Source organism: Ammospiza caudacuta, chromosome Z (genome assembly GCF_027887145.1).
Source record: "Ammospiza caudacuta isolate bAmmCau1 chromosome Z, bAmmCau1.pri, whole genome shotgun sequence".
Classification (NCBI taxonomy): Eukaryota; Metazoa; Chordata; class Aves; order Passeriformes; family Passerellidae; genus Ammospiza; species Ammospiza caudacuta.
The window spans coordinates 52,812,257-52,839,917 of record NC_080632.1 but is presented as its reverse complement, the minus strand read 5'-3'; the positions used below and the strand labels follow the sequence as shown (position 1 = coordinate 52,839,917).

At 40.7% G+C, this 27,661-nt stretch overlaps 3 protein-coding genes across 4 annotated transcripts in view; 1 reads left to right on the top strand and 2 right to left on the bottom strand.

Moving 5' to 3' along the window:
- ITGA2 (integrin subunit alpha 2) overlaps nt 1–9,004 on the top strand; it is a 48,667-nt gene extending 39,663 nt beyond the window's left edge. Inside the window, exons 27-29 of the mRNA XM_058823383.1 lie at nt 1,832–1,921; nt 5,188–5,304; nt 6,081–9,004. Coding sequence (XP_058679366.1) covers nt 1,832–1,921; nt 5,188–5,304; nt 6,081–6,170 — 297 coding nt within the window. The 3' untranslated portion in view covers nt 6,171–9,004. The remainder of the gene's footprint in view (nt 1–1,831; nt 1,922–5,187; nt 5,305–6,080) is intronic.
- Nucleotides 1–23,717, bottom strand: part of LOC131570939 (molybdopterin synthase sulfur carrier subunit-like) — a 32,360-nt gene extending 8,643 nt beyond the window's left edge. Inside the window, exons 1-6 of one of the 2 annotated variants that reach the window (XR_009275930.1) lie at nt 23,618–23,717; nt 23,171–23,292; nt 20,062–20,208; nt 19,887–19,980; nt 18,830–18,965; nt 17,816–17,969 (exon numbers count right to left, since the gene is read on the bottom strand). Coding sequence is in view for 1 of the 2 variants with exons in the window: in XM_058823385.1 (XP_058679368.1) it covers nt 20,082–20,208; nt 23,171–23,292; nt 23,618–23,629 (261 nt within the window). In the remaining variant the exon portion in view is untranslated. Of the gene's footprint in view, nt 1–17,815; nt 17,970–18,829; nt 18,966–19,886; nt 19,981–20,061; nt 20,209–23,170; nt 23,293–23,617 lie in introns of those variants that run through there. The other variant, XM_058823385.1, reaches the window with a different exon arrangement.
- Nucleotides 15,069–19,956, bottom strand: LOC131570938 (molybdopterin synthase catalytic subunit). The gene is made up of 5 exons (XM_058823384.1): nt 19,887–19,956; nt 18,830–18,965; nt 17,816–17,969; nt 16,280–16,403; nt 15,069–15,174 (listed from the first exon to the last, which is right to left on the bottom strand). Exons 2-5 carry the CDS (start codon nt 18,948–18,950, stop codon nt 15,106–15,108), a joined length of 468 nt encoding a protein of 155 aa, XP_058679367.1. The 5' UTR covers nt 18,951–18,965; nt 19,887–19,956; the 3' UTR covers nt 15,069–15,105.
- Nucleotides 23,718–27,661: the final 3,944 nt, after the last annotated feature.

Genomic DNA, 27,661 nt, shown 5'->3' with positions numbered 1-27,661 from the left:
TTAGCTTTTGAACATCACAGCACAGATCGTGGTCATTTTAGATCACATCAAAATACCAAAGCCCTGTTAGTGCTGCCAGTTCTATTTGCTCTATTTGATAGAGAAAGTGTGGAAACCATCTTTAATTGATTTTTTGTGTTTATTAGAGTAGGTGTTAAAGAAACAGTACTTGCTTAGAGACCTACAGGATGCTTCAAAAAACAATCAATATCTCAGCCTGTTTTCAATCATCATGTGTCCTCCAGGATATAACTCATCATGAGTTACCAGACTTTTGAAGTTAGACCATGTTTGCTTCTTAGCTGGGCAACCAACCAAATGATCTTGGAGCCCTGGGTTTGCCTAATGCGTCAGGAGCATGACACAGTCTCCTTAGTGTGTCTGGTGATTGTTGTGGCAGGTATTGACATTTAACAGCAGGGCTGTTGTCAGCTCCAGCATTCAACTGTTAAAAGGAAAAGGTCAGGTTGATATTGTTAAATGTGTTATGGCAGTGTGCGACAAAAAGCATCTGTCTGTCTTTAGTGTTTGTATTTTCCTAATCAGCTGAGTCAAGACCATTTGTTAGTGCTGTTAGGTATGCAGAAGGTGGAGACTTGAACAAAAGGTTATTACCCTCACTAACAAGTGATGGGAATGGTTTGTTTACCATCACTGGCTGATGGGAAGGAAAGTTCATATGTGACAGTTCTCCTCACATCTCCCATTTTGTAATTTTCTATTTGGTTGTAAAAAATTCAGCACAAATAGTCTTGCAAGCACTCTCTCAATCATGCACATTATCAACCTTTTTATTTAGTGGCAATCAGCCATTGTCCAAGAAGGACATTCCAGGCTTGCCAGTACCTGCTAAGCAAAGAAAAGATGTGTTTAGGAATTGAGGTGCTTTGAAAAGTGCTCAGGTGTTTTTCTAAACTTTTAGGTGTGCAGGACACACTACTTGGGCATATGGCCTAAGTGCAGGGATGCAATAACTCACTGCAGAGCCAGTCAGTTTGGTCTGTTGGCCACTGCAGACCCACAGCTGCCCACAGTACCTGGCCCTGCCACAGAGGAATGGCTGAGGAGGCAAAATGGCAGAGCAGGCATTGCCTTTGGGTCAGCTGGAGAGAGTGGTCCTGTGCTCCCACGGAGCTGAGGCCATTCCTTGTGGTGCTGTGGAACTGCAGCAGTGAACTCACAGTGTCTGCACAGCCATGCACTTCTCCTCCAGTACATCCACAGAGAGAAGTGGGATCTGGCACAAGGTCCCTTTTCAAATAGGAATTGGCTTAGGATTTTTGACATCATCTCTGTTTTAGCTGAGAGAGCTATGTCAGAATTTGAGACGTGGAGAGGAACACATAGCGAAAGGAAAAAATAAATGGGGAAAAACAGAAGCACTGAATAGAAGTGAGGGTGGGGAGAAGTAAAAGAACATCCAGTTTCCATTTCTTTCAAAGGCCAGAGATATATTCCCATCTGTCTTTTGTTGCTGTGTCTCCTTTTCTCACTGCTATTTCCCCCCATCTCTTGCCTGACAGCTTTGAAATAACTATAAAAAGGGTTACGTAAATATTTCCTTCTGTTTTGCTTGAACTGTACATTAAAGAAAAAGAAAAACCAGTTCCTCAATGTCACTGCTAAGTGGATTACTGATATATTATTACTTTGATTGACATGTTTGCTGGGGAAAAATATTAAAATAATTTTCTTAATACTGTGATTTACTTTTCTGGCTGTGAAGTCCTCATTTCAAGGACATCAGACTTCAAGGACTTTCAGAATATCTACATTTTAATTGAGTTGCCCTATTACAGAACTTTACAGCTGTTTTAATCTTCCCTTTCAGTTAATTTTCCAGACATTACAACTCTCTGCAGAAGCAAAAATTGATACAAATAACCCTGAGTTATTTATCATTGGAGAGAATACCCTAACTGTAAGTGATAGTTAAATATATTTTTTCAACTTCTCTATCTTTGACTGTATTAAAGTGATAGTATTTCATTTTCAGCATCCTTTAGGAGTACACAGCAACTTGATTATGTTGAAATAATGTATCATTTGACTATATACAAGTCCCTTAAGCTATTAAAATGTTTTCATTTCAGCCCACTGCTATAAAAACCAGATATAGTTAAAACCTGTAGGTCTTAAATTGTAGAACTCTGAGAAAAAGTCAGCTAGAAACTTCTGAAATTCAGAGAGCTTTCTGTTCATGAAATGATCAAGATTTGGCTTTCTTGCTGCAATGGAATTAATTTTTATAGATAAATGAGCTCTGGGAAACCTGCTCACAAATCTGACTTATAGTTTTACTTACTTTTATAAGAGTATGGTTTGAGGTTTCTACACAAATGTTTGGCAAAGTTCTCCAGAAAATAATCTCATTTGTAAAGGAATGTGGAATATTTTTAGCGTTTGGAATAGCTGTCATATGGACTATGTGGACACAGTTAATCTCAAGAGAAGTCTCCATACCACTGTTTTATTAGTACTGAATTCTTCTTCCAAGCTTTCTATACACAAACATAAAAAACTCTGGAAGAATATAGTAGTACTGTGGTAATTACTGTTGTAATAAAAGAGGACGCCTTATTCTCTTAGTCTGTCTTGAGAGGAACACTCTTCCATTTGCAGTACTAATTTCAGATTTATTTTTACAGGACTTAATAGCCTATTTTACCCATAAAATAACCAAGGCTATTAAAAAGCAAAATGCAAATTAGTAAATGAGTCAAATATATGTAAGAATGTGCAGCATAGCTCATTCACAGGCAATAGAGAATTCAACTAAATGTGTACAAAGCAGTTACAGATTGGTCTCTCTCACTGTGTGGTATGATCGTCATCCAATACCATTTTTAATCACTGGTTCCTCATGGGTCACTCTATTTTTTGTGAAGAACCTCTAAATAAGCCATTTTGTAATCACTAAAACCTCCAGTGCCTGAAGAGCAAAGGAAATATGTTTTCACAGAAAAATTACATGCCAGTATTTGAAGTGTTCTGAGTGCTTCAGTTTGGCATGGTATTATTTCTATTATGCGATGAAGCTCATTACTATACAATGCAAATATTCCAGGTAATTGCACAGGTTTTTTAGGTAACTCATGAATAAGTATTTTTCCACATTTGAAGCATGGTACTGCCAAATCTACATTACCAGAAGTTCTGTTGGCAGTTTCAGGAGAACTAGAATTTAATTATTCAAATGACAGTTGAAAAATGAAAGTCAATTCCTCCCCCAGCCATTGAAACATGTGCAACTGGGACTTCTACACCTTTGAGGCAATAGCTGAACAGACCCTGAAAGTTTTCCACAGGGTTCCTTGGAAACCAAGTGGCTTTTGGGGACTTCCAGCCTGACCTTTACTCAACAATCTAGTGCCCTGTGAGAAGTCTTGGTAAATGTGCCAGGTTGTGAAGGTACATTCTCCCTAGAGCAGACACTTTGACACTTGTAGTCAGTACCCAGCACGGTACTTCTTGTCAGGCCAACAGGGATACCCAGTCTGCCCTTCACACTTCCTTGGGAACAGGCAGTACAGAAGCAAACAGAGCTTATTTCCCTTCTTACCCTGTTAATTTAAATGGATGTAGTAGGATACATCCAATTTAATATCTGCCTTATCCATATTCTATATACCTAGTCCCTGGAAAGAACAGGTATTTCTGAAATGCAGTTCATCTCATCCTAAATTTGATCCTGAAAATAACTAGGGTGAATTAGGCTCTTAAAAAAGTCCGTCCTCCTTTGGGAGTCAAGGAACCATGCTGTAGATAAACACCAGATGAGTTGAATCCCAGTTGCCTGGTGTCTTACTGACCACAGTTTAACTTCAGGAAAGATAATTTGTTGTTAGGCATCAATTTTCCTTTCCAATAGTGCCACTTCACTGTTAATCTAATGCAGAAAGCATTACTAGGCAAACTGCATATATGAAATTGGCTTATTACATTGGATGAACTGGGTTGTTGTTTAGCCAAATAAATGAATATTGCCTTTTGATGCTACATGGGGAAGCTGCTTAGGTATTTTTACGTAAAAGCTTTCACATTTTTTCCAGTTTGGAAAGGACTGCCAGCTGGAGGCCAGAATGTTAACCTGCTAGAATCATTGCTATGGCCATTCAGTTAGAAAATACACAAAGCCATCCTGCCTTGGTGAAATGAATACACATAACCACACCTAGCACAACACTGGAGCCTTCCAACAGAAATTACTTAAATCACTGAAATGTCAGTCCAGTGCAAGTTTCCCAGAAAGCTTAAGATTAAATTACTCCAGACAAATGCACTGAACAACTACCCTGAGAAAATAAAGCAATGTGACTTGTTTTATCATGTTTCAGAAAGGAAAAAAACCTTTCAGCTAACTGCATGTTGTTCCAACATTAAATCCAAAAATTTGACAGTTCATAAATATTACAGCAATGTCTCTCCAAGAAACTCTGTTATATGTAATTATATATTTGGCTATACCTAATCCAGCTAGATAGGGTATCACCTGAAAACTAGCTTCCAGACACTCTATACTCCTCTGGGAGCTCTCTGGTATTGCTTGTGGTTCAGGAGATGTAGGTGTTCCAGAGGTGCTCCTGTTTGACCTATACATCTTGCAGCAAATCCCTGCAGTTGACCCAGGAGAACACAGATCACCATGAGATCTGTCAAGTCATTAGTGGTTTCATAGAAGGTAGGAAGAGCAGGCAAAGGAGACTGAGGCACCTGCCCAGCAGGAGGATTGGAATTTCAGCAGATGTGATGGTGTCTGGCCTCAGTGATTAGTGCTGCCTCCTACAGCTGCTGAGCACAGATAACGGGCTCTGACAACGCTTGGTGAAAAGGAGTGCTCCTCCAGCAGTCTGATTTTAGGGCTGTGTAAACATGGCTGGTTTACACAGCAATGGTGTGTGGAGCCTTTGAAAGGCCTGCTGTTAATGGAGAGGCAGCTGGCAAGAGAGATTGGCCTGTTAAGCATAGCCAAGAGTGATGAGGGCCTCTAGTCCCTAGCTGGCATTGCCGTGTGCCACAGTGCAACCAGACACCCATGGGCACCAGTGAAAGGGCTGCAATTGCTTGGTGCATTCCAGTCACTGATCCTGGAATAGGTGCAGTCCAGGCATTCTTGATCATTGGTTTCCAAATCCTACCTTATTTGCAGTTCACATGAGCCCCTAAGACACAATCTCTCTGTTTCAGATCCCAGTTACAATAATGAAGCCGGATGAGAAAGCTGAGGTACCAGTAGGTGTTGTGATTGGCAGCATATTGGCTGGACTCCTCTTGCTGTTGGTACTGGTTGCTGTTTTGTGGAAAGTAAGTTGGTACTTATATCTTAAAACCGGAAAGGGATAAATATATTTGGGCTATTTTCTTTGGAATCTCTCTTCTCTAGTGTGAAACAAAACCACATCTGCAGTTTGGTGGTATGAATAATACTGCGTTGACATTACACCCTTGACATACTTTAGAAGGGTTTATGAAATGAGTCCTTATAGGAAGCGGTAAGATGATGTTAAATCACCTGCCAATCATTCAAAACAGGGGCTGTGACATTTACTTTTTTTCCTTTCAACACTGTCTGCCTCCTTCCATAGTATCCTATCTGGGCTCTGAACACCCATGATATTCCCAGTGGACAAGGGTGGAGATTATGAACAAGGTGAGAGAGGACATATTTGGGACAAAAGAACAGACAAAAGAAAGGGAAAGAAAGGGCAGGGGCAAAAAGTAAATTACAAAGGTTACATAGAAAAAGGGGAAAGTTTTTCTGCGTGCCAGGGCATTGGTGTTTGAAGTGCTTCTTGGCACACCAAGGCATCATGGAAATGTCCCTATCTCAGCAGGGAGAAAACTGGCTAATCAGCACTGCTGCTCTAGCATTCAGTTGCACCAGGTAGGAGTTTAGGGCCCACCTCCTTTCATTTTAGAGGCAGGAATTGTCTACAAATCAAACTCTATAGGGTATGCTTGCACACAGCTGCATTTTTACCATCACAGTATTTAGTTTTGCTGAGCAATGAATTATTAATGACTGACTGCAATTATCAATGACTGACTGCAATGTGGTGTTATTTTAATACTTCTCACAGCTTGGCTTCTTCAAGAGACAGTACGAGAAAATGACACAGGATATAGAAGATGTCGATGAAATTGCAGAACTCACAAAGGACAAAGACTGAAGATGAGTTACATGGATAAAGAGGAGATCTGAGCCACCAACAGTAGTTGTGATCAGTCAGTTCTTCAGCTGGAGTGCCTTAAAGCTTAGTAACATTTAAACATTTTTAATGAAAGTGTCTTTATAGATGAAATATTTTACAGATTCTACTCTATTGTAAGAGTAACTGCGGGACAGTTTGGTTTTTTCAAAAATGATTTATAATGCCTTTTCTTGTAAATTTTTGCCTTTCAAACAAACTTAACCCTTAGAACTGGCAGGTCCGGAGTATACAGTAACATTCTGTTCCAGCAGCCCTTCTCTTGATCCACTGCAGAGTGAAACAGAAGAATTTATTTCAGATTATTGTGGAATAGCATCACTTGGTAATTCAGTTGACAAGTACCACATGTGTTAAAGGACATTTTCTATTAAGCTGATGATGAATGTGTGGTGAATACAGCTTCCAGACTGGGAGAAGAAAAGTCATTTTTTCATTGACTAGCTCCATCCTTATTGTTTTAGAAAAATAATTTCCACCAGCAAACCTTTGCTTTAACTAATCTATAAACTGGGAACTGTGTATGAAGATGTCTGTCTGGATGCTACAGGACAACTGGTTGGGCAAAGTCTTCCAAAAGTTCTTATTTCTTGCACTAAGGTCACAACTAAATTACTGAAGGATATTGTTTTGGGGAAGTATTGTCAAATAGTATGTATAACTGTCTTCTGCATACTTTCTTCCTGACAAGAAAATATGAATTTCATAATCACTTACAGCATGTTCTCTGCAATGTTATTACTCATTTTCATCTTGAGAAGCACTACTACTGTTATGCTGGCCTTTATACTCTCGGTCCCTCTGATATCAGTTTGGTCTTTGACATAAATAGAAAAGACAGTCAAGATCTTGCCTTTAATTCTGTACTGAAAGATTTTGCAAGACCAAGAGCATAGAGTGAACTAAAGGGGATAGCTGACTGAGGACTTACGCACGTTACAAAAGGGGATAGTGAAGATCTAAGCTCTGTAAAATGTTTACTGCACTTACTTCTTTAGCATCTCAGTGCCCTCCAGGAGACCAAAGTTCAGTACAACCTCCTTACCTACCACATTTTTTTTGGTCCTACCTGTTCATGTCTTGATGAAGTTAACTTATGTTTTATACAGTGAAGTACTGTAGTGCTCTGGAATGAGCTCTGAGCACAACACTTGAGTGACTTTGTGTTGGTTACACACCTCAAGTTTATCACATGCTGTTACGCTGCCTGGTTATAATGAAAGCTCAGTCTTATACAAGGCCCATGCTGTAAGACTGGTAACAGTCAGGGGAATTGGCCTTTTGCTTGCCTTTCTCTCTCATGCCTGTCAGTTACACTTAAAATTGATTGTGAGAGAAGATGTGTGTGTTTTTTGTATGCATGCTGCCATGCAAGTGAGATTGTCTGCAACTTGAGGTGATTTACTTGAAGAGTAAAACATGCAAATGTGCCTGATTGAGAACACGAAGTTATGGTTTCTTCCCCCCAAAGCTGGCTTGTAATTATGCTTAGGCACTTTTCCATTATTTTTTGAGGGACTAGGCTTAAGCACGTTTGAAAGTTTTACTCAGTCTTTTTTAATAGCTAATCAGTCAAAAGCCAACCATCCCTTTGGCAAATAACAGCTTCATTTGCAGCAACAGCTGGATTATGCTCAGTGTAGTTTTATATGTGTTTTGAATTTATTTTGTACCTATGAAATGTTACATTTTGGGACATTTTGTTGCGGTTTTTCTAACATTTTGAAAAACAATTCAGATTCTTATATCAATTATGAAACAAGATTATTGCCATCAGCTGAGTCTGTGACCAACACAAATATTTAAAAAGTGGGGAAAAAATATCAATTGCATAAATCTAAAGAATAAGCTCCTGATTTGTAATTATAAACTTTGAGGGCAAATGCTCTGAGAGTAGAAAGAAAAAATTTGTCTGCCTCAATTCTTATATAAACTTGTGCAGAAAAAAATAACCCCTACAGCCATGTATGTGGGAAGTTCCTACATAATCAGGGTCATGCACTCCAGAGCAGAGACGGAATTTCACAATACACCAGATGGTAGAATTTTCAATTTCTGGTGCTGCCTACCAGGCAATTCAGGCCTTGACCCAGATTTCCTTCTTCTGCATTCAGTGGGAAGTATAGGTCAATATCAAATATGCATCTTCTTTGGGGATTTAACAGTTTATCAATCAGGTAGCAATGATTCAATTCACTAGCCTTCACTGGGTTATATTTTGACATGGATAATATAATTCTCCTTCCCAGCCTGGACACAATACTGCTTTTCCAAAATAAAGGGGAGACATAGCAATGGGTAAGGTTTTTGTATTCTAACCTAACCACTCCAAGTTACTAGTTTATTTTTCTTTTACAATTAATACTTAAATGGATATTCAGTTTTTGTAATGACTAAGTCTATTGCACTTTTAAGTTGGCACAACCGCAAATAATACTGGAAATATTATGTATATTTTGTATTGTGTGCAAGGGTTTGGTTTGTTTTTTCCTTTTAAGTTTACTTTTTTAAAGCAGCATGTTTTAAATACCCTGAAATTTTCAGCTTCAGCATGTACTTCTCTTTGTGCTTGCAGCAAAAAAAGTCAGCAATACCTTCAGCAAACTCAAGTTATATCTGATTCTGGTCTTGAAATCTAGCTGCTGATTTCCTGAAGTACTAGAATCAAGTCCAAAATCTGAGTAGCTTTCATGTGAGCCTATGTATAAAATTGGAATATACGAGAGAGTTTATAATAAAGTTGACTTCTAAAAGCTAGCATGTAAGCTCTGTGGGAGCAGGGACTGTATCACTGTGGTGGCCTGTCTGAGGGCCTAACAGCATTACTGCAATAAAACCCAAGACTACTGCTGAACACAGACTCATTTATTTTTAGACAGCACCCTAAAGAGAACCAATGCTACTGAAAAAGCACTGCATAAAATGGGGCCAGATATGGCTTTGTCCCAGTAGCACACAGTGAGAACCTGAGGGTTTGACTCTGCTAGGTAGACAAAGACACTGCACCTGAAGTCTTGCAGATCACAGTCCAGAGTGAAACATAACCAGTAAGCTGTACTGTACTGTAACCCAGCTCACATAAGCGCAAAATATTTGTAAAGCTCTAGCTGAGTAGATGGTGTTAAAACATTACCATGGCCAGGCCTTCCTATAAACATGGGCTTATTATCACTGCTATCTAAAATCACATCCCATTCTGCCAGTCTCTGCACTTTATCTATTTACAGAATTGGTCAGCAGTAGCTTTTCACAACTCTGGCTCTGGCTATACCCCACCATATGTTGGAAAAGCTGAATTCAACTTTTCAGCAGGAACAATGTGGCAAAAGAAGAGAGGGAGGAACTTGGCTATGAATAGAAAGATGACAGGAAGACAATATTGTCAGAAAGTACCACCTGAAAACTACACATTTTTACATAGCTTTTAATTTCCACTTCCAATTACTCCATACTTTTACCAGTGGTACATAAACACTTAGATTTCAGGCTACCAATTTTTACACTTCCATCACAGAATATCAGATGAACCAAATCTTAAGGCACAAAGTTCCGTCTTTCAGCAAGTCTTAACTGTTTGCAGAATTACAAGCTAGATTCCTTATATACTGACTTATGTATGTGCTGGTTTTGACTGGGGCAGAGGTGCAGTAGCTAGTATGGGGCTGGGTTTTGGATTTCTGCTGGAAACTGTTGATAACTCAGGGATGTTTTATCTGTCAGTAAGCAGTGCTGACAGGTTCAAGGCCTTTGCTGCTCTTCACCCCACCTCACCAGCGAGGAGGCTGGGGGTGCATAGGAAAGTGGGAAAAGGACAGAGATGTGACAACTGCCCACAACTGACCACAGGCAGTCGGAGTGTTTGGTGTTTGTCTTCCCAAGCCACTGTCACATGCAATGGAACTCTGCTTTTCTGAGTTTGACTCAACCTGCCTGCCAATGGGAAGTGGTGAATGCATTCTTTTGTTTTGCTTTGCTTGCATGAGCAGTTTTTACTTTCCCTATTAAACTTCCATCTCAACCCATGAGACTTCACACTTTTACTCTTCCTATTCTCTCCCCCATTCCACTAGTGGCAGTGTGAGTGAATGACTGGGTGGGGCTGAGTTGCTGACTGGGGTTAAAGCCCATCCAAAACGGAACTACAACAAAAGATTGCAAAGTAAAGACTAAAAGAATTAAGGTATGAAAATGCATCTCAAAATCTATAGCTAATTACCTCAATTTTTTATTGCCTGTGAAAGTAAATGAAGTGTACATTTTCATAGCTTTAGAAAAGTGTCCTACATTTTAAGTGAACCTTTTTGTTCTCAGTTAATCAATTATTTGTATGCAATCACAGGTTTTAGTATGCTAGCAGTTTTTAAAATGTACTTGCCCCTTAAAATAGTCAAAATGGAACTTTTATAGAAAGAACTGCTACAAAGATAGATCAGGGTGCTAATTTACAGTAAGTTGATACAATCAAACTTTATGGTGTGTTTGTTTTTCAAAAAACTGGCCTAAGGTGCTCAAAGAAACTGGTAATTTATAGTCATCAGTCTATTCTGAACTCTTTTCAATCACCTCCACAGGACAGTTAATTGTATTTAATGGCATTTAATGCTCAAGGCTGTTTTTCATAGCATTTTAAAAGGGAAAGGGAAGCACTGTCTGCTTTAACATCTAATTTGTTAATAATTAGATTTACCAGTTCTTCCTTTTAATGCTTCTGAAGCAACAAATGAATGTGCTACTCTATAAAACTACAACTTAGCTGGAACAGCTGTGCATAAAGTGAGCAGAGAGAAAGGCCAAAAATCTAGTTCAAAGTTGAGCATCTAAAGGCTTCATTCCTGAGTGCAGCAGTGCCACTCTCATGAGCAACAGCCAAAGTGAGGGTCTGTATTTGCCAGCATGGGCAGCACCTGAGCTCAGCCATCTCTTGGCTGCCATCTCCTGGGGAGGCCCCTTATAAAACAACCCCTTCCTCACCCGCCCCACTATTCCATGACAATCCATCAGCTGCTGTTTTCACCGTATGCATCAGGCTGAGCTTCTCTTGAGAACAGAGCACAATGCTCAAAATCAGGAAAGGAAACTCTTAAAATCAATCAGTGCTGGTACATGGATGTTCAGCCAGACAAAGGGGTGGATCAATGTATTCAAATTTTGCCAGCCAAGACTAAAGCATCTTTTCAGAAGGACAAATTATCGCTCTGAAGACATGCACTTCCACAGACAGCCCTCATCTGGCAGATATCTACAGGAATCACATGGTGACCCTCTGGGTCTGTAGCATTTGTGTCTGGGAACATTGCTCTATGCACCAGAGCCACCAACTCAACACAGCTGGCCTCATGAAGAGGTGGGATTAGCCTTTACTCTGGACAAGGAAGAGAAACAGCTGGACTCATCCCAGAAAGCTGGGTCTTCCTTGTAGACAGATCTGCAGCTGTCTATCCTCCCACTCAATGGACCTCACCATAACACAGAGTAGCCCTCATCCAGCACTGTAGTTCTGCATGTGTGGACAGCAAGAATTGCAACAACATCTTTTCTTAACACACATTGAGACACTGCTGGGATTCATCCCTTGGCCTGGCAATTTGTAAATGCTTCTGGGACACTTCAGACACAGCTTAAGCATTTATCTTAGAATACAGTAATCTGCCCTCTTATGATAATACTGCCCTAGCAGAGAGGGTAGCCCTACAGAGGGAGGCAGAACTCTGAGTTCAGAGCATGAACTTAAATTTCAGTGAGATACATTTTACCTCTAATTAGCACATCATCCCTCCCAGAAACATTTCCATTTCGCTTTTACATGCCAGCTGAAGAACCCAAAGTTACACAAGACTGATATATCATTGTTCCAGAACAAAGCAGTACTTGCCTCATGCACAGCTAGGGACAAAAAATGACATTTCATTGTCTTTACCATGGCAGCATACACACATTGTAACACTCAGCTGTGACTCAGTACAACATCTCTTCCATTCATTGTTCCTGGTCACTGTGGGGAAGTACACAATTATTCTCTCTTCTGCACCCTCCTTCCCAGCTGCATTGCTGATGGGGAAGGTGCACTTAAGGTCACCCTGGAAAAATCTTCCAGGAGACTGCAGTGCTAGAAAGGCACTAAAGAGACACTACTGCAACTCAGGAATTGCCCCTGATCATGGGGTCCCAAATAGAATTTAACAATGGTAACAAAGATATACTATCGATTTTCTGTATCAGAGCACAACACTAGTATGGAACCACTGCATAAGTTTTACTTAATTCATAAAATATCCACTGAAAAACAAGCTAACATTTATTTTTGTGAAATTAATACACTAATTAGTTGCATAGTAACAGCAAACATAAACATGGAAAAATGAACACCAAGTATGAAAAAGTTCATGTATTTCTTTCTCTTCTAAAGTGAAAAATAATTCTTTCACAAGGCAAGTGATTGTGCTCAGTATTCTTCTGTACAATTCCCAGGAAAAATGACATTCAAACAGCAGAGGGCTTCTCTCCAACCTCCAAAAAAACCGAAAACTCAGTCTTGTACTTGACCACCTCTGCCTAGATAATAGGGCCCACATGGTTTGTAGAGTGTTATCTGTAAACATGCAAAGAGCAGCTGCTGTCCTGCAGATGAAGGCCTGACTTCCACTGAGGAAAGTACATCAACAATTTAATAAGCACAGTTTAACAATGTTTCTGCCTGAAGCTGTATGTTTCCTTAAAATTTGCTTAATTCAGATACAGTAGCTAAGTATTAAAAGTGATTAAAATCCCTGGGGGAAAAAAACCGATCATGACCTACTTTCCCCATTTTACTTTGTGCAGCTAGAAGTTGTTAGTAGATTTTTGCAGACACAATAAAATACAATATACAGCTGAAGCTTCACTAGTATGTGATGTAATGATTACAGAATCAAAGACTGGTTTGTGTTGGAAGGGACCTTACAGATCATCAAGTTGCAACCATCCTGATATAGGCTGGGACACCTTCCACTAGACCAGGTTACTCAGAACCCCGTCCAGCCTGACCTTAAACCTTCCCAAGAATGGGGCATCCACAGCTTATCTGGGCAACCTGTGCCAGTGCCTCACCACCCTCAGAGTAAAGAATTTATTCCTATTATCTGATCCAAGCCTACCCTCAGTTCAGCTTAAAGCCATTCCCCCTTGTCCTTGTGAAAATTCCCCCTCCAAACTTATTGTAAGCCCTGTTTAGGTACTGAAAGGTGATGTAAGGTTTCTCTGGAGCTTTCTGCAAGCTGAAAAACCCCAGCTCTCAGCCTGTCTTCATAGGAGTGGTGTTCTAGTCCTCTGATAAACTTAGTGGTCCTCCTCTGGACTCATTCCAACAAAACTTCTTGCACTGGGGGCTCCAGAACCAGATGCAGTGTTCCAGCAGGGTCCTTTGAGGGCACAGCAGAGGAGCAGAATCAAACCCTTTGACCTGCTGGCCCTGCTGCTTTCGGTGCAGCCCAGGACAGAGCCAGATATCTCGGCTGCAAGTGCACGTTGCCAGCTCATACTGAGCTTTTTGTTCACAAACACCCTCAAGTGTTTCTCCCCAGTGCTAGTCTTGATCCATTCTCCCTCCAGCTTGTACTTGTGATTGGGATTGCCCTGACTCAGGAGTACGACCTTGCACCTGAATTATAAATAACTATATATGATATAGGAACATATATATGAGCAACTGAGCAAATAATTTTGCATTACCTTATTTTCCTTCACTTGTATCTACCTTGTCTACACTGATAATGACAACTAGATAACAGTGCCTCCCAGCATTAGCAGAACTGCCATACACAATGGGAGTTTGAACTATTAGCATCTAAATACTACCATGGCACAGGAGAATAACAAATCAAATTATCTTGCTCAGACACATAACCCAATATTTCCAGAGAAACCCAGGCATATTATGTCAGTTCATTTAACTAGTTTTCGAAACAGTAACAAGAGAAAAACTGTAATAAGATTAAATCTGAAATGTGAATATAAATACATATATGAATTGCAGTAAGTTCAAAAAACTCCCTTTTCTTTGAAAAACTATTCCATTTGATGACTTTTAATCCCCACACATATTAAGTCAAATTACTGAACATAATTACACTATAGTTGTGTATTTGTAGTAATAGCTGGCTTGGGTTTTTCCTCCTGCAGCACCACACAACTACACAACCAAAAAGTCACTTCAAAATTTTGTCTAGACATCATTAAGTAGTTACAGATTGGCATGTTATTGCTAATGCAATTGTTTTTGCTGGTAGAGTACTAGCTTTAACTTTGTATCAATCCCTATCCATATCGTTTAATTCAATGGACTCATAGTATCAGCTGCACAGTAAAAATCTGTGAGACAGAGCTACTGGAAAATAAGCACTACTAAAAATTTAATAACTCTGGGGTATAGTTTGTATTTTCTCCTCTGTCTGCACTAAAATAGTTTATCTACTTCAAGTAGCTTTCATGTTAGAAGAATGTCAAAATAGCATAAAGTTTGCAAACTTTGTCTGCAGTCATATAAAATTAAACCTCTCTGAACTTTCAGATTGAAAAAAATGCAATTGTCCTGTGGTGACCTGTCATGCAGACAGAGAACACAGACTACCAAGGTAAAAGAATTAGAACGGTATTTATCACAGAGTAGTCTAAACCTTGCCACAAAGAATTTTAGGGAAGATTCTTTTTAAAACTGACTCCATGTTAAAAATGCACACAAAGGCAATTCCAAAGGACAGTAAAACCCCTAATTAATCCTCATTCATTTCACTCAGTCCAAACTAAAGTATTGAAATTGAAACATCTGTTAGAACCATTTAGAAACAGAGAATCTCTGTAAAAACTCAAAGGTAAATATGCTCATTAGGAAGAGTAACACTTTATTTTCAAAGAAGTACAATTATTTTTCTGAATTTGCCCAAAAGCATTCCTTGTTTTCTTTCCAAGAATATTCATCCTCATAAATCTCCTGTAATATAAACAAAGAATGGGAAATGTTGTGAGTCTGCTATATACAGCTACAAGCCAGGCCAAACTGAATAGCCATCCCACTATCATTTACTGATCACATCAGGACTGCACAGCACTTGGCTGGCAAGCAGAAGAGAGGGCAGCACCCTTAGAACATATGGACTTGGCTGAACCCCAGGCTGATCCCCATTGAATTTAAAAGGGCCCACCTAAGCTGAAGTCAATTCAACAAAGAGATCTAGAAGAAATTATATAATAGCTGTAGAGTACACAGCATTCATGCTGCTATATTAACCTACTGTACCGTTGTTTTGAGACAAAAATTTAGATGTAACAAAATGTCAATATTAAAATAAAAATTACATTAATACACTAAATACACTACCAATAGATCTTAAGGACAGACTGGATTACCAGCAGCAGTCCAGTCCTAAGCAGCAAATTCTGAGTCCCTGCTTATTTATTCTGAGAGAACTTCCATCTCCTCAGGAGGTATCAAAAAAGTGAAGTAATGTGTGGAATATCACTGTTAACCACATACCAAGTTCTGCCAGGGACAGGAGGCAGAGATAATACTCATTACTCGCATGCAACACTGACTTTATACAATGAGGCCCTTTCTAGACCTGGGCTTCTCCACACACTGTTGTGTGCCTATAAAGCTTTGGGACTTCTGCTCATTGTGTGCTGTTGCTTAGTGCTTTGTGCTTTCTCATGGCCACAGCAATGAGGGGCAAACAGACAGGCAAGAAATGCTCCTGTTACTTCCAAACTGCAATGCTGTCCAAAGCAAAGCTGACTCAAATTCTTCCATAAGCCTGTGCAGAACTGAGTTTTGCTACTCAAAAGAGGACAGCTCAGGCCTCCTTTGCTTTCACCCTAGGACGGTTTCAAAATAAAGAGGAGCTAGATGGTACAGGTCCAGGAGAACCTTCCAGATGCTCTACCTGCCACAAATGGGCCTGGCTGCAGCAGAAGAAACTCACTGGTGCTAGACACTGACAACCCATCAAGAGCAGCTGCTACAGCCTGGAACACTGCTAAGGCAGCCCAGATGTCTAAGACTAGCACAGGCCTAAATTTGATTTTGTCCCTAAACATACCTTTTTCCATATAGGAACAGATGCTTTTAAGGCATTGATGCAGTACATCACTGCTTCAAGGGATTCTGCTCTGTGCGGAGAGGAGACTGCAATAATTACACTTGCTTCAGTTATTGGAACCACACTAGGGAGAGAAGAGGAACAACAGCAGCTTTAGCTAACACTTAACATCAAGAGCACCCAAAAGTTGTAGCCATGTCACGTCAGTATTCTGGCCACATGCTCTCCTGACTCATTCATACTGAGCAAGTGTCAAACCACATCCAAAAGATTATACACTTTTTAAAAGAAAGAAAACCATAACCAAAATCAGTACCAGATGTTAGAATTCCACACTCTAGAATAAATAAACCCACCAGACAGAGGCTTTTTTCTTCTATTCTTTCTTTTTTTAAAATTAAGCCTATGGAATTAAGAGGGGGAAACTGCTAACTTGTAACAATGCATAGGAAACTCATTGGAAGCTGGCTTAATAATGAACAATAACAAATTAGAACAGCCAGTTCTTACCTAAAAACCTAAGAAATCATCTCAGTTTGCATAAGAATTTGTGAAAGAAGAAATTAATTGCCTCACACTAGGAGATTTTGTAATGAAACCAAATTTTTGATGAATTCTTTTTTTGATGAATTCTGATTTTAGATTCCCAAGTTTCCTACTTGGTGTGCTGTGTTAAACTTAAGAGAACCACAAGGTTCTGTGTTTCTCCTTGCAGTTGTAGCACTCCCAAAATCTGCCCCCCAATCTTCCCTCTACAGTCAGACTCCTTCAGCCCAGTCTATAGGAAGAAATCTCAGCCTAAATGCTTTGACCTGCCCTCATGACAGCCACTCCCTCTGCTGACTATAAAGGAAATCTAGGGAAACCACCCCTCAGGCCTTTTATCTTAGTTACCATTTACAATCACATCCCAAATTCCTTCAGGATTTCTGCAAATCCTGCTAGTTTTAGCAAGAAATCTTCTCTGAACTGGGAGGGCCTAAGAGTATGTCAGACACTAGCATTACACGTTTTGAATCAAAAGGAAAATGCTTATCCAAGACTCAAGGAACAACAGGAGGCTCTCTCACAAGCATGGCTGGCAATTACCATGCCCCACAGCCTTAGCTTCCAGACTTTTTGTAGCATAAAAAGACTAAAATCTGACAATAAGAACATTCTGCAGCCCCTCAACAGGAGAGAGAAGAGAAAAAGAAAATGCTGCCAACTTCACACCTTTAAAAAATAAAGAACAAAATAAACTAACAGCCTCCCCTTCCCTGGAGTGAAATATCTCCCCACTTTCAAAATATCACATCAGCATGAAAGATCCTTCCAGGCTAAGTGTGGACTCCAGTAAACCCTACCAATAAACACATTTTTGAAAACAAAATTTTTGAAACTTAGCTCGAGAGCAAGAGCTTGATCCTGCAGCCAGCTTTGCTGCACTATGGTTTCTAAACACTCTTGCGGGTTCTGCAACTATGTAAGCACAGCCATGCAGCAGACAAGAACTGATATTCCAGTTGCAGAAGAATGGGGTATGGACATACGTACCCAAGTCTGTGGTGCACTGCAATATGTTTGACTGAAGGCCATTTCTGTCTAACATCTCTGCAGATTTTCCCTATTTCAGTCTCTGCCATTGAAGTATATGCTTCATATTCTAAGTGAATGACTTTTTTTCCTTCAAAATTATTTCTTGTAGTACCTAAACAAAAATGATTTATCAGCTAAAAGCAGTGGGCAAATGAATACATATTGTATCTTTATAATACACATTATATACTACATTAATAGAGAGTAAAAGCCCAGGATCTCTTGCTATGGTCAAGGTCAGCACTGTGCAAATATAAACAACTTCCCTAATCATGGCTGCATAATGAGATTATTTGAACAAGATAAATCTTTACTATAAAAGGGAGAATTTAGTTTACACATTACACAGATCTGCAGCCCACAATACCCAAGGCTGGGACATCTTCTGTGGTAACTGGTAAGGTTATATAAGGTTATTATGGCATTTGCCCATATAATTTTTAAATTCCCAGTATTTAGGAACCTAGTAGCACTAAGGTTTAAACACAAAGCAGTTTCATATGTGTGCCACGTACATTAAGCCCTATACAGAGCTATCAGCCTGACCTTCACCAGCTCGCTGGTAGAACAGTACTCCATTTTCAACTAAGACCTGAGTTACAGAACCTCACATACAGGTGTGGACATGTGGTTGTCAGAGCCACAGTACTCCATTTCCCACCGTGAACAAGTTGTATCCCAAGGGACAGGGGAACAACTCCCAGGCAGTTCTGTACTCCAGAGCTACTGTTCTGTTTAGTCCTATGATAGCCATATCAGCCAGAAAGCTCCACACCACTTTAGCCCATGGCAGCTGTTTAAGAGCTGCCATGGTCTTGCTCTACTAATTCAGAACCTGTTTTCTAAACATAATGGACTCAGACCCGGAACTGATTTATTTGAGAACTACAAGTCTGGGATGTGGACAACCTAAGTTACATTTATTAGACTAGTAACATAACTAGTGACTTAGCTCACAGATATTAAACTCACCAATGAACAGAGACACTGCCCCGCAGTATGGTGAAACAACCAGCTCTGACACTTCATCTACAGAGAGCTTTTCAGACTTGAGCTTGATAAAATCTTTTGGCACATCTTCGTTTTCTTCCATATCACAATAGAAAAACTGAAACCAAACAGACTCTGTTGTTGTTCCTGAAGATACTAGCATCAGCCAACTGCTTTTTATCCAGTGCTCATGCCCCAATTTATGCACAACACAAGGCACTATCTGTTTGCCCAAGAGACTAGTCTACATGTGAAATTCACTTCTCAGCAGCCTCACTGAGAGTATATTAACTGCAAATAACAAGCAATTACTTGGTTTAATGGCATACATATTTCTTTCTGATAGGAAAGTCTAGTACAGTGGGATAAAACTATAATTAGTCCAAGGCCCTGGTTCAACAGTACATTCAACCAGCACAGACCACTGTGTAGTGCTGGTAAATCTGTGGTGATATTGTCAGTCCCTCCTATTTATCTCATCAAATCAAACAGTTTAAAACAACGATTTCTGATAAGCATGGATTAGAGTTCTAATCCTAAAGTTGAGTATGCTCTCCAGGACATTCAGGTCCTCATACTATGAGTCTGTTACAGCCACACAGAAGACACTTCTAACTTATCTGAGTAGAAGCCAGTCATTAGATCACCTAGGAATGAGAAGTAATTTGATCAGCAGCAATGGAACAAGCTGCAGTGAATAGATGGACTGGCACTTCAAAGTGGGCAAAGAAATGAAGCTATTCTAAGGACACCTTTTTAACAGCCACAAACTAACAAAATTTTTAAGCAGCAGTCAATTATTTTTACTTTATTATCTTTTCTGTTTAAAAGCGGCAGGAAATTTTTCATTATTATCTTGTTTAAGCAAGCTAAGTTTCCACTGGTAGGAAGAAGCAACCAGGAAAGAGTAACAAGACCTAAAACCCAGATTCAAAGCAATGCCTGACCTCTCTGGCAAATGTCTTCCATTTACTGCATACAAGTTAATCATTTACTGGTACACTGGCTTATAGTTTCTGCTCAGCACCACTGCACTCACCAGACGGAAACACAAGTTGGGTTTTCTCAAAAGAGTACTGGGGTGGAGGGAGAGAATTGCAATCACATCTTCAGACCTAAACAAGAAAAGGTTCCTGTAACATCACACAGAATTCATGAGGTATTTTAGCACAAGATTACACTCCACAGAAAACTAGGCAGTAAGTGATACCTACCTAACAGAACCTGGGCAGGTTCAGCCTCCACTAATTGGTGGGATGATGGCAACCTCGTCTCCAGGCTGCAGGACCAGGAGCTGATCTCCAAGAAGCACGTACTCCTGCCGAACAGCAAACACCACTTGATCCCGGATGAGAGCAAGCCTGAGGGGGATTGGAAAGAGCACAAATAGGTTTCCAGACAATGTCTGCATCTAACCATGAGATTTCATTAAACAGCAAACTAGTGCCCAGTATTGGGCAGCTGAGGTAAAAACCACTGAGACTTACACAACTTCACTTCCAAGACACTGTCAAAAATACAACAAACACACACCTCCTAATCTTGGATTTTCTTGTAATGGCTAAAAAGAAATTAGATCAGTATAATTTTCAGAAATCAGGAACTGGATTTGTCATAGGCCTATGTTAGAACAAAACAAATCCATACCGGACCTACTTCAGAAGCTTACAATAAAAAAGTTGGTAACTCGGGAGGCAGCAACTATCCAATTTGGGATTAGAAGGAAATACTGTCTTGATGCAGTCTGGCAGGACTGGAGCAATTTTCTTATGCATCAAGAAGCATTGTGGTATGTGTTCATAAGATCTCATGAAGATTTAGTAGTCAGAGAGTTGCTCTTGTGCATGCTCAGACTTTGTGAGACTTTGGGCTTTTTGTACTTACAGGTCTGAAACCTGCTATTGATAAGGAATGGCCACAGAACTAAGAGAGCAAATGTGATGTGTCTTCTGGCAGATCTTCTACATATTTTTTATGTGAGATATTGCTGTGAGAGTCCATAGCTCTGGATATCATCAGGCAGGGAATCATTTCTATGACTAAGTAAAATTACATAGCAAACATGAGGGCCATAGCAGTAAGACAGGAGAAAAAAGAATTGCATTTTACTTCAGATGTTTTGCGGCGAAAAGAAGAGAACTTTACAACTTTGTCAAAGTTGTAAAGTTGGTATGTTTATTACAGCGCTGGACGCATGTGGAGATTGCTCTTTTCAAAAAAGGCATGCGTACTTTTGAGAACTTCAGGTCTCTTTTTATCTCTTTCTTAAATACATATGCATACAGTTTCATAATAGGTTCATACATATTCATTTTTATGGGTTTCGTTTGACTTTTACTACTAGTTCTTTTTTATCAGAAAAAAATTTGAGGTCAGGTTGACTTGCCTTTAGAGCAGGCTCTGACTCCTTCTATCATCTTTTGTCTTTTTCTCTTTAATTCTGTCTTTCACTGAAGTAACTTCACTGAGCTTAGGCTTTGCAGTCTGGCTAAATAACTATGGTTTTTAACTACAGACTTAACTTAAAAATGTACATTTCACTTAAATTAAAATGGATTTCTATCTTGGAAAATTTTCACTTTGCTTCACAGATGACACAGGCATGATAACAGTTCTTCTTCGAGACTACAAAATCTGGCAAAACCAGCTCAGCTGTATTGCCTAGAAACAAGTAAGCAGACCAAAAGAGTACAAGTAAAAATCATCTTGTTTCCTACCAGCTAGATAGAGAAAAATAATCAAGGCACAGGCTGAGCAAAACACAGTAGCACCGAGAACAGACTGAAGGGAGGGATTGTATGAAAGCAAAGCAAGCCACTAAAGGACTGTGCACTACCATGAAACTGAAGTGCCCATTAGAAGGGCAGGCTCTAATTAAAGTCCCTTGCAAGCCAATTAGTTAGGGAAAATGTGTCGAACAGAAAAGCACAGTCAAGTACGCTCAAACTGTAATTTGAATATCCATTAACAATGTGAATAGAAGTCTGTGGTCAATGCCCTACAATTACATTGAGTTTTTCCAGAAAATTCTACTGCCCTAAGTCATCATTCATAAAAGGACAAAGTTGACAAATTACAGCAAAATGACCAACGGTGCTGCTGCTGCTTCTGACATAGACGAAAAGGCTGCAAAGTAAAATATATGCATTCCCTACTGCCTCTAGCACCCAAACACACTTTATTTCAATTCTCTGTGAGGAAAAGGTCCCTGGTCCAGTGTTTTGTGAAGAGTTTCTCACTTGGAAACAGATACCAATGTTAAACAGTTCATTTTTTTTCACAGTGTTTGAGAGCATTTTACTAAAGAAAGACTTGGACATCTAAGTCCAAAGTTATGGTAAGTCCAGAGCACTAAGCACTAAATCCTGAGGACCACAACCTCTTTTATAATTTACTCTTTTTTTTATCCCCTTCTATCTCTCCAAAATGGTGTCCCACCTTTGTTCATCAGACTCATTCTTGACAGGACTGAGCACCTTCCCTCAGCTTTAAACACAGGGGACATTTCTATTAACACCCCCAAGACCACCAATGCTGCTGAGACCCTTACAGCATACATAGTACTTTCTCAGGACCAGACTCCTTATGAAATGCAAACAGCAGTGTTTCAGAGCACTGAAGTGGCTGACCATAATTGCTGTGTCAGGCTGAGTGGCTGGAAGCTTCTGGGGCTTCAGTTCCCTTCCTGACCTGCCTTGCAGAGTGTGCCATAGGCTCAGACCAATGGCTCACAGCAGTTAATCACAGAATCAATTAAGCTTGAAAAGCACTCTGTGACCATGGCACAAAGTCCAATCTTCCCTTAAAAAACTTCAAGGATAGTGACTCCACCATGTCCCTGGGTAGTTCATTCCAATATCTTTGCATCCTTTCAATGAAGAATTTCTTCCTAATGTCTAACCTAAGCAATTGGAAATACCCACATATTATAATTTATTTCTTATTTATTGTCCTGGCTCTGCATGATCTCTCCTTGCAACATCTCACCTTCTCCACAGACCAATAACATGGTAGTTTTCAGGTTACCGTACCACAGCCCTCCCGGACAATGGACCATGTGTACTCTCAGGCCCAGATTTGGGTACATCTCCTGCACCTGGGCCTTCCTTGTGTATACAAAAAGCTACAACACTTCCAGCTGTACAAAACATTTAGTGTTTAGGGTTACCAAAAGAAGGTAAGACCATTGGGTTTGTACTGTTGAAGTACTGCTATGTATTCCAGTCTAATGCTAAATACCTAATTTGCATTACAAAAAAAAATTTTACAAATCCACGTTTCTTTGTGCCTCAAGTGTACCGCAAGGTTACCCTTGCTGCATACCTGGGGTGTACCTTGACGATCTCCTCCCAGAGCTGCAGAGAGGTGATCTCCCGTGGCACCGAGAGGGTCTCGCAGCGCAGCCCCGCCAGCTCCGCGCTCCTGGCGAAATACAGCACCGAGACCTGCCCGGGGAACAGACAGCGCTCAGGGCCGCCGCGGGGCCTACCGAGAACACCGCTCCCAAAATACCAGCACACGACCGGAACCAGAGCGCCAAGATCTCGATGCCGATCGGCTCAGCCGCGTCCCTCCTGCCCCGGCTGTCAGGACAGGGTGGGGAAGGAGGAGAGGGCGGCGGGCGGTGAGTGACCGCGGATCCGCGTCCGCCGCCCAGGCCGCTCCCGCTGCCCATCGGGGCCAGGGGCAGCAGGAGCCCTGCCGCCCTGCCAGGCACCGGCCGAGCCTCCGGCCGGACCGGCCCCGGGGTCGCCGGCTGGTGGCACCTACCTGGCAGCGCATGGAGCCGCCGTCCCGGGGCGAGCTGCCCTCCGCCGCGGGCCCACGGCGGCGCCTGCGCCGGGGCGAGAGGCGCCGGGCCCGGACCGCCCCCTGCGGCCTGGCCGGGAGCGCCGCGGGCCCGCTCCCCCTGTCGGGCCGGGCACCGCAGGTTCCTTCACCTCACGGGTGGTGGCGAAGGCGGGAGATGCCGGGGCTTTGCCCAAAACCTGAGAGTACAGTGTTGAGGACGGCACTTTACAAGCCGGATTTTCAAGGGGACTCGCAGCCCCGCGCGCACCGGGATTGCAGATGTTCGCAAACATTACGCGTCCGCAGCCTGACGTGTTAAACATGTACTAAATGCGCAGGACAGGTAGAGTTGGCGTGTAAAAGCCACGGATCCGTTTCAGAGCTGACCCAGGATTTCAGGGTTAGGGCCTGTTTCACCTCTGCCTGCAGTAATGAGCAGGGTGGGAGAGCGCTGGCTCTCACCGGGGAGGGGAGAGTGACACGGGGTGTGTAGAAAGTGCTGCCGAGAGACCCACAGCAGTTGTTCCACACGGCATAACTGTGTGCCAAAAGTTCTCCTTGTGGGTGGCCAGGGTTATTTCTGTAGTGTTTGTCTGGTGACACTCGTAACCTCACAGCAGTAATGGAGGACCTCCTCCAGGCAGACAAACGAGGGGTAAGTCCACAGCCATTAGCAGTGTGGAGGAAATCATTCTGCCAACGCCCAGGGTCCACAATGAGACAGAGAAGTCCTGCAGTAACAAACTCTGCTGAAAACTAGGGAGATCCCACTGGGGCATAACCATCTAGGATCTCTCCAGTTTTTAGCAGACACAGCCTCCATTTATTCTAAGCACACTCCTGCTTTTGGAGGGTGAGGTACTAGGAAGATACAACCTTTAAGAGATCCGCATACTCTACATATCTCCCCTCCAGCATGTACCCCCACACCCATTCTTCCAGAGCCTGATTGGTTCTTTCACGTTATCTAGTTGTTTGTAAAGGCATGGACACCCATTTCTCCTACCATCAGTGCCATAGAGTTTATGGGCAGTAATTGTGATTTGCACTGGTGGTCATTAAATTGTTAAGGCTGGAAAAGACCTCTAATTGAGTCCAGTTGTTACCCCAGCACCACTGTGTTCACCGCTAGTCCATATCCCTGAGTGCCATATCCACAGGTTTTTTTAACCCTTCTGGGGCCAGTGATTCTACCACTTTCCTAAGCAGCCTGTTCCAATGCCTGATCACCCTTTCATGAATTGCTCTTCATATGAAAACTAAATCTCCCCTGGTGCAACTTGAGGCCGTCTGCTCTTGTTCTGTTGCTTGTTACTTGGGAGAATAGACTGACCCCACCTGACCACAGCTTCCTTCCAGGCAGTTGTAGAGAGTAATGAGTAATGAGGTCCCCCCTGAGACTTCTTTACTCCAGGACAAACACCCCCGGCTCCCTCAGCTGCTCCTCACAGCACTTGTGCTCCAGACTCATCACCAGCTCTGTTGCCCTTCTCTGGACAAGAACATCAGTCCTTCCTGGATGCAACACTGTTAGTAAAAAAAGGCAAAAAAAACAAAAAAAAAAAAAAACCAAACAAAAACCCCTCAACCTAACAAACAAACAAAAAACCCCCAAGAAACCACCACCAACAAAAAAACTAAGAAACTCAAAGAACTAAAAAGATGGCTAAGAAAGGAAGCAGACTTTTCTGCGTAATAATTCTTGCCTCTGAGTTACAAAAACAATGAAAGTTAAAGTGATTACGTTTTCCAAAAAGTGTGTGATAGAAATACAATAATTTCTGCAGAGCAATTGTATTGCACCAGTTATTCAGTACATTGTGTCTTAATTCTCTGCTGCCAGGAACAAATAAGTTACTTTTTAAAACTCTGTTCTTTTGTGAATGATTAACTAGTGTTACAAATTGAACTCTCCTAAACACAGCATGTGTCAAGTGAACAAAATAATTGCTTTCTTTTTTTCTCTGGGCTGAGTAATTTTGGATCTATACGTCTTAGATGGAATAGATCACTTTGACATGGTGTGTGTGACCCAGCCAGTAGCTAGCAAGTGGCTGGCACATTTTTCCCAAGCAAAAGGTGTACCATAATAGGTGTTCTTAGAGTGAAGTGGAGGAGTACTGGCCTCAGCTGGAGAAAATTAGCCTCTCAGCCCAGAAAACAGTGAGCTTTGAAGGATTTATCTGTACATTTAGGGTTAAGACAACTATGGAATAAGGAGAGATGGGTTACTGACAGTGAATTTCTGGATTTTCTTTCTTTGATGCTGAAGAAATAACTCACCTAAACCAATTCTTGAGTATTTTTCAAAGGATGGATCAGTCTTCATCTCTGCATTGTAATGATTTAGTTAAAGCCAGATTATGTGTCTAGGAAGCAGAGGAATAGTGTATGATTTGTCACTCTTATGGTCCCTTATCTATGTTCTTGAACAGCTAAAAAGCAGTTAAAAATTCTTAATCAAAACCAGGAATTAAGATGAGTTGTAGTATTAGTGGCTAAAACAAATTTCTCCCTAAATACCTCTTTATTCTGGAAGTCTTATCTTCCAGGAACATCAGCCTCAGAAAGAGGTGGGACAACTACACTGCTTGGTTTGCAAGAATGAGTTTTATCCAGATTGATCTTGTTTGATTGTTTGGTTCTTTGGCTTGTTTGGTGTTTTGGGGGGGAGAGTATAGATATGTACCTAAAATTAAATAAGAGATAATTTTATAGCTCTGCAGGAGATATGCTAGCTCTGTAGAGACCAGGATTCAAAACTATCCATTATTATATAGACTAGGTCTATATCATATTCCCTTAAAATATTTCCTGTTCTGTGTCCTTTTTTCAGGCACCATTTTCTTCTTGGACCTTTTGGGTTGGAATATGAGTATCTGCAATTTATAATATCTTGTTCTGTTACTTCTTGATTCTATTATTTTCAATTAAATCTTGTCCTAAGTAAAGGGGCCTTTGCTGTAGCAGAAAGGTGTGCATGTATTCTCTCATGCCAATATGTACATTAGCCAGAATGTAGTGTATGTACATTTTCAGAATTTATTTCTTTCAGATGTCTTCAATTTCAAAAAAGTTATGTTATGATGTCCTCCAAAACAGGTGTTTCTTATTCCACTTCATAACCTTTCTTTGTTTTAATAATGTTTAATACTGAAAATCCAAATTTTCTTGTATATGTGGGATATCCTTACACTTCCCAAATAGCAGCTTAAAGAAGTTCAGTTCTAAGGAATATTCTAGATAGGGATGTTTCACCTACTAATTTCTTTTTTACTTACCATCAGGAAACTTTGAACTTTTAGATGTGGCTAGGGTACGCCCAGACACTCTGCTTACAGTCTAAAGCACTAATTCTGCATGTGATGTTGAATAGAGAGAGCCACAGCAAAGTCAGCAATACTTAAATAAGTGCACTACTCTGTCTGCTAGTCCTAAGTTAATTTTGTAACAACTTAGTACAAGAATTGGTATAAAATATGACTGGATGCACTGGGAAAAGCAAAGAGGATTGAACTGGAGACATGTTGTTAATCTTTAATTCTTTTCACTAATGATTTACCTAATGTTGCTGCAGGAAAAAAAGTCTCTCTAGGACTGCATAAGACTGTGATTCTCTAATTTCTAGCAGATTTTCTGTTTCCTTTTGTTTTCATTTTAAACATTTTCTCAGGACTGTTTGGTATAAATCATGAGTTGCTGCTCTGAAGTTCAGATTTATACTTGGGAAATCTTCAGAGAATATTTTTTACTCCAGTTTTGTTGTTGCGAAGAATTTAGGCCATGTTGATGTCAGACTTGAGTGCTTTTTTTTTGAGATGTTGATGCATAAGACGTTATTTAGAAGAACAAAGAAAATTCCTTTACTTCAAGCTTCCTGAAATAACTAGGGAAAAGAAAAATTATCGCTCATGACATGGAATAACCCTTCATTACTTCACACACCCTTCATATTCCTTGGACAACCAGCCAAATCTGAAGTCATTTTAGTATTACATTTTTGCTACTAAGTTCATTTGAGAA

Excerpts from the sequence above, each read along its gene's own strand:
- LOC131570938 (XM_058823384.1), bottom strand. The coding sequence starts at position 18,950 with ATGGAAGAAAACGAAGATGTGCCAAAAGATTTTATCAAGCTCAAGTCT. Across the intron at positions 17,970-18,829 it reads GGCAGTGTCTCTGTTCATTG|GTACTACAAGAAATAATTTT; the intron begins GTGAGTTTAATA and ends ATTTTTGTTTAG. Across the intron at positions 16,404-17,815 it reads GCAGTGCACCACAGACTTGG|TGTGGTTCCAATAACTGAAG; the intron begins GTACGTATGTCC and ends TTCTCTCCCTAG.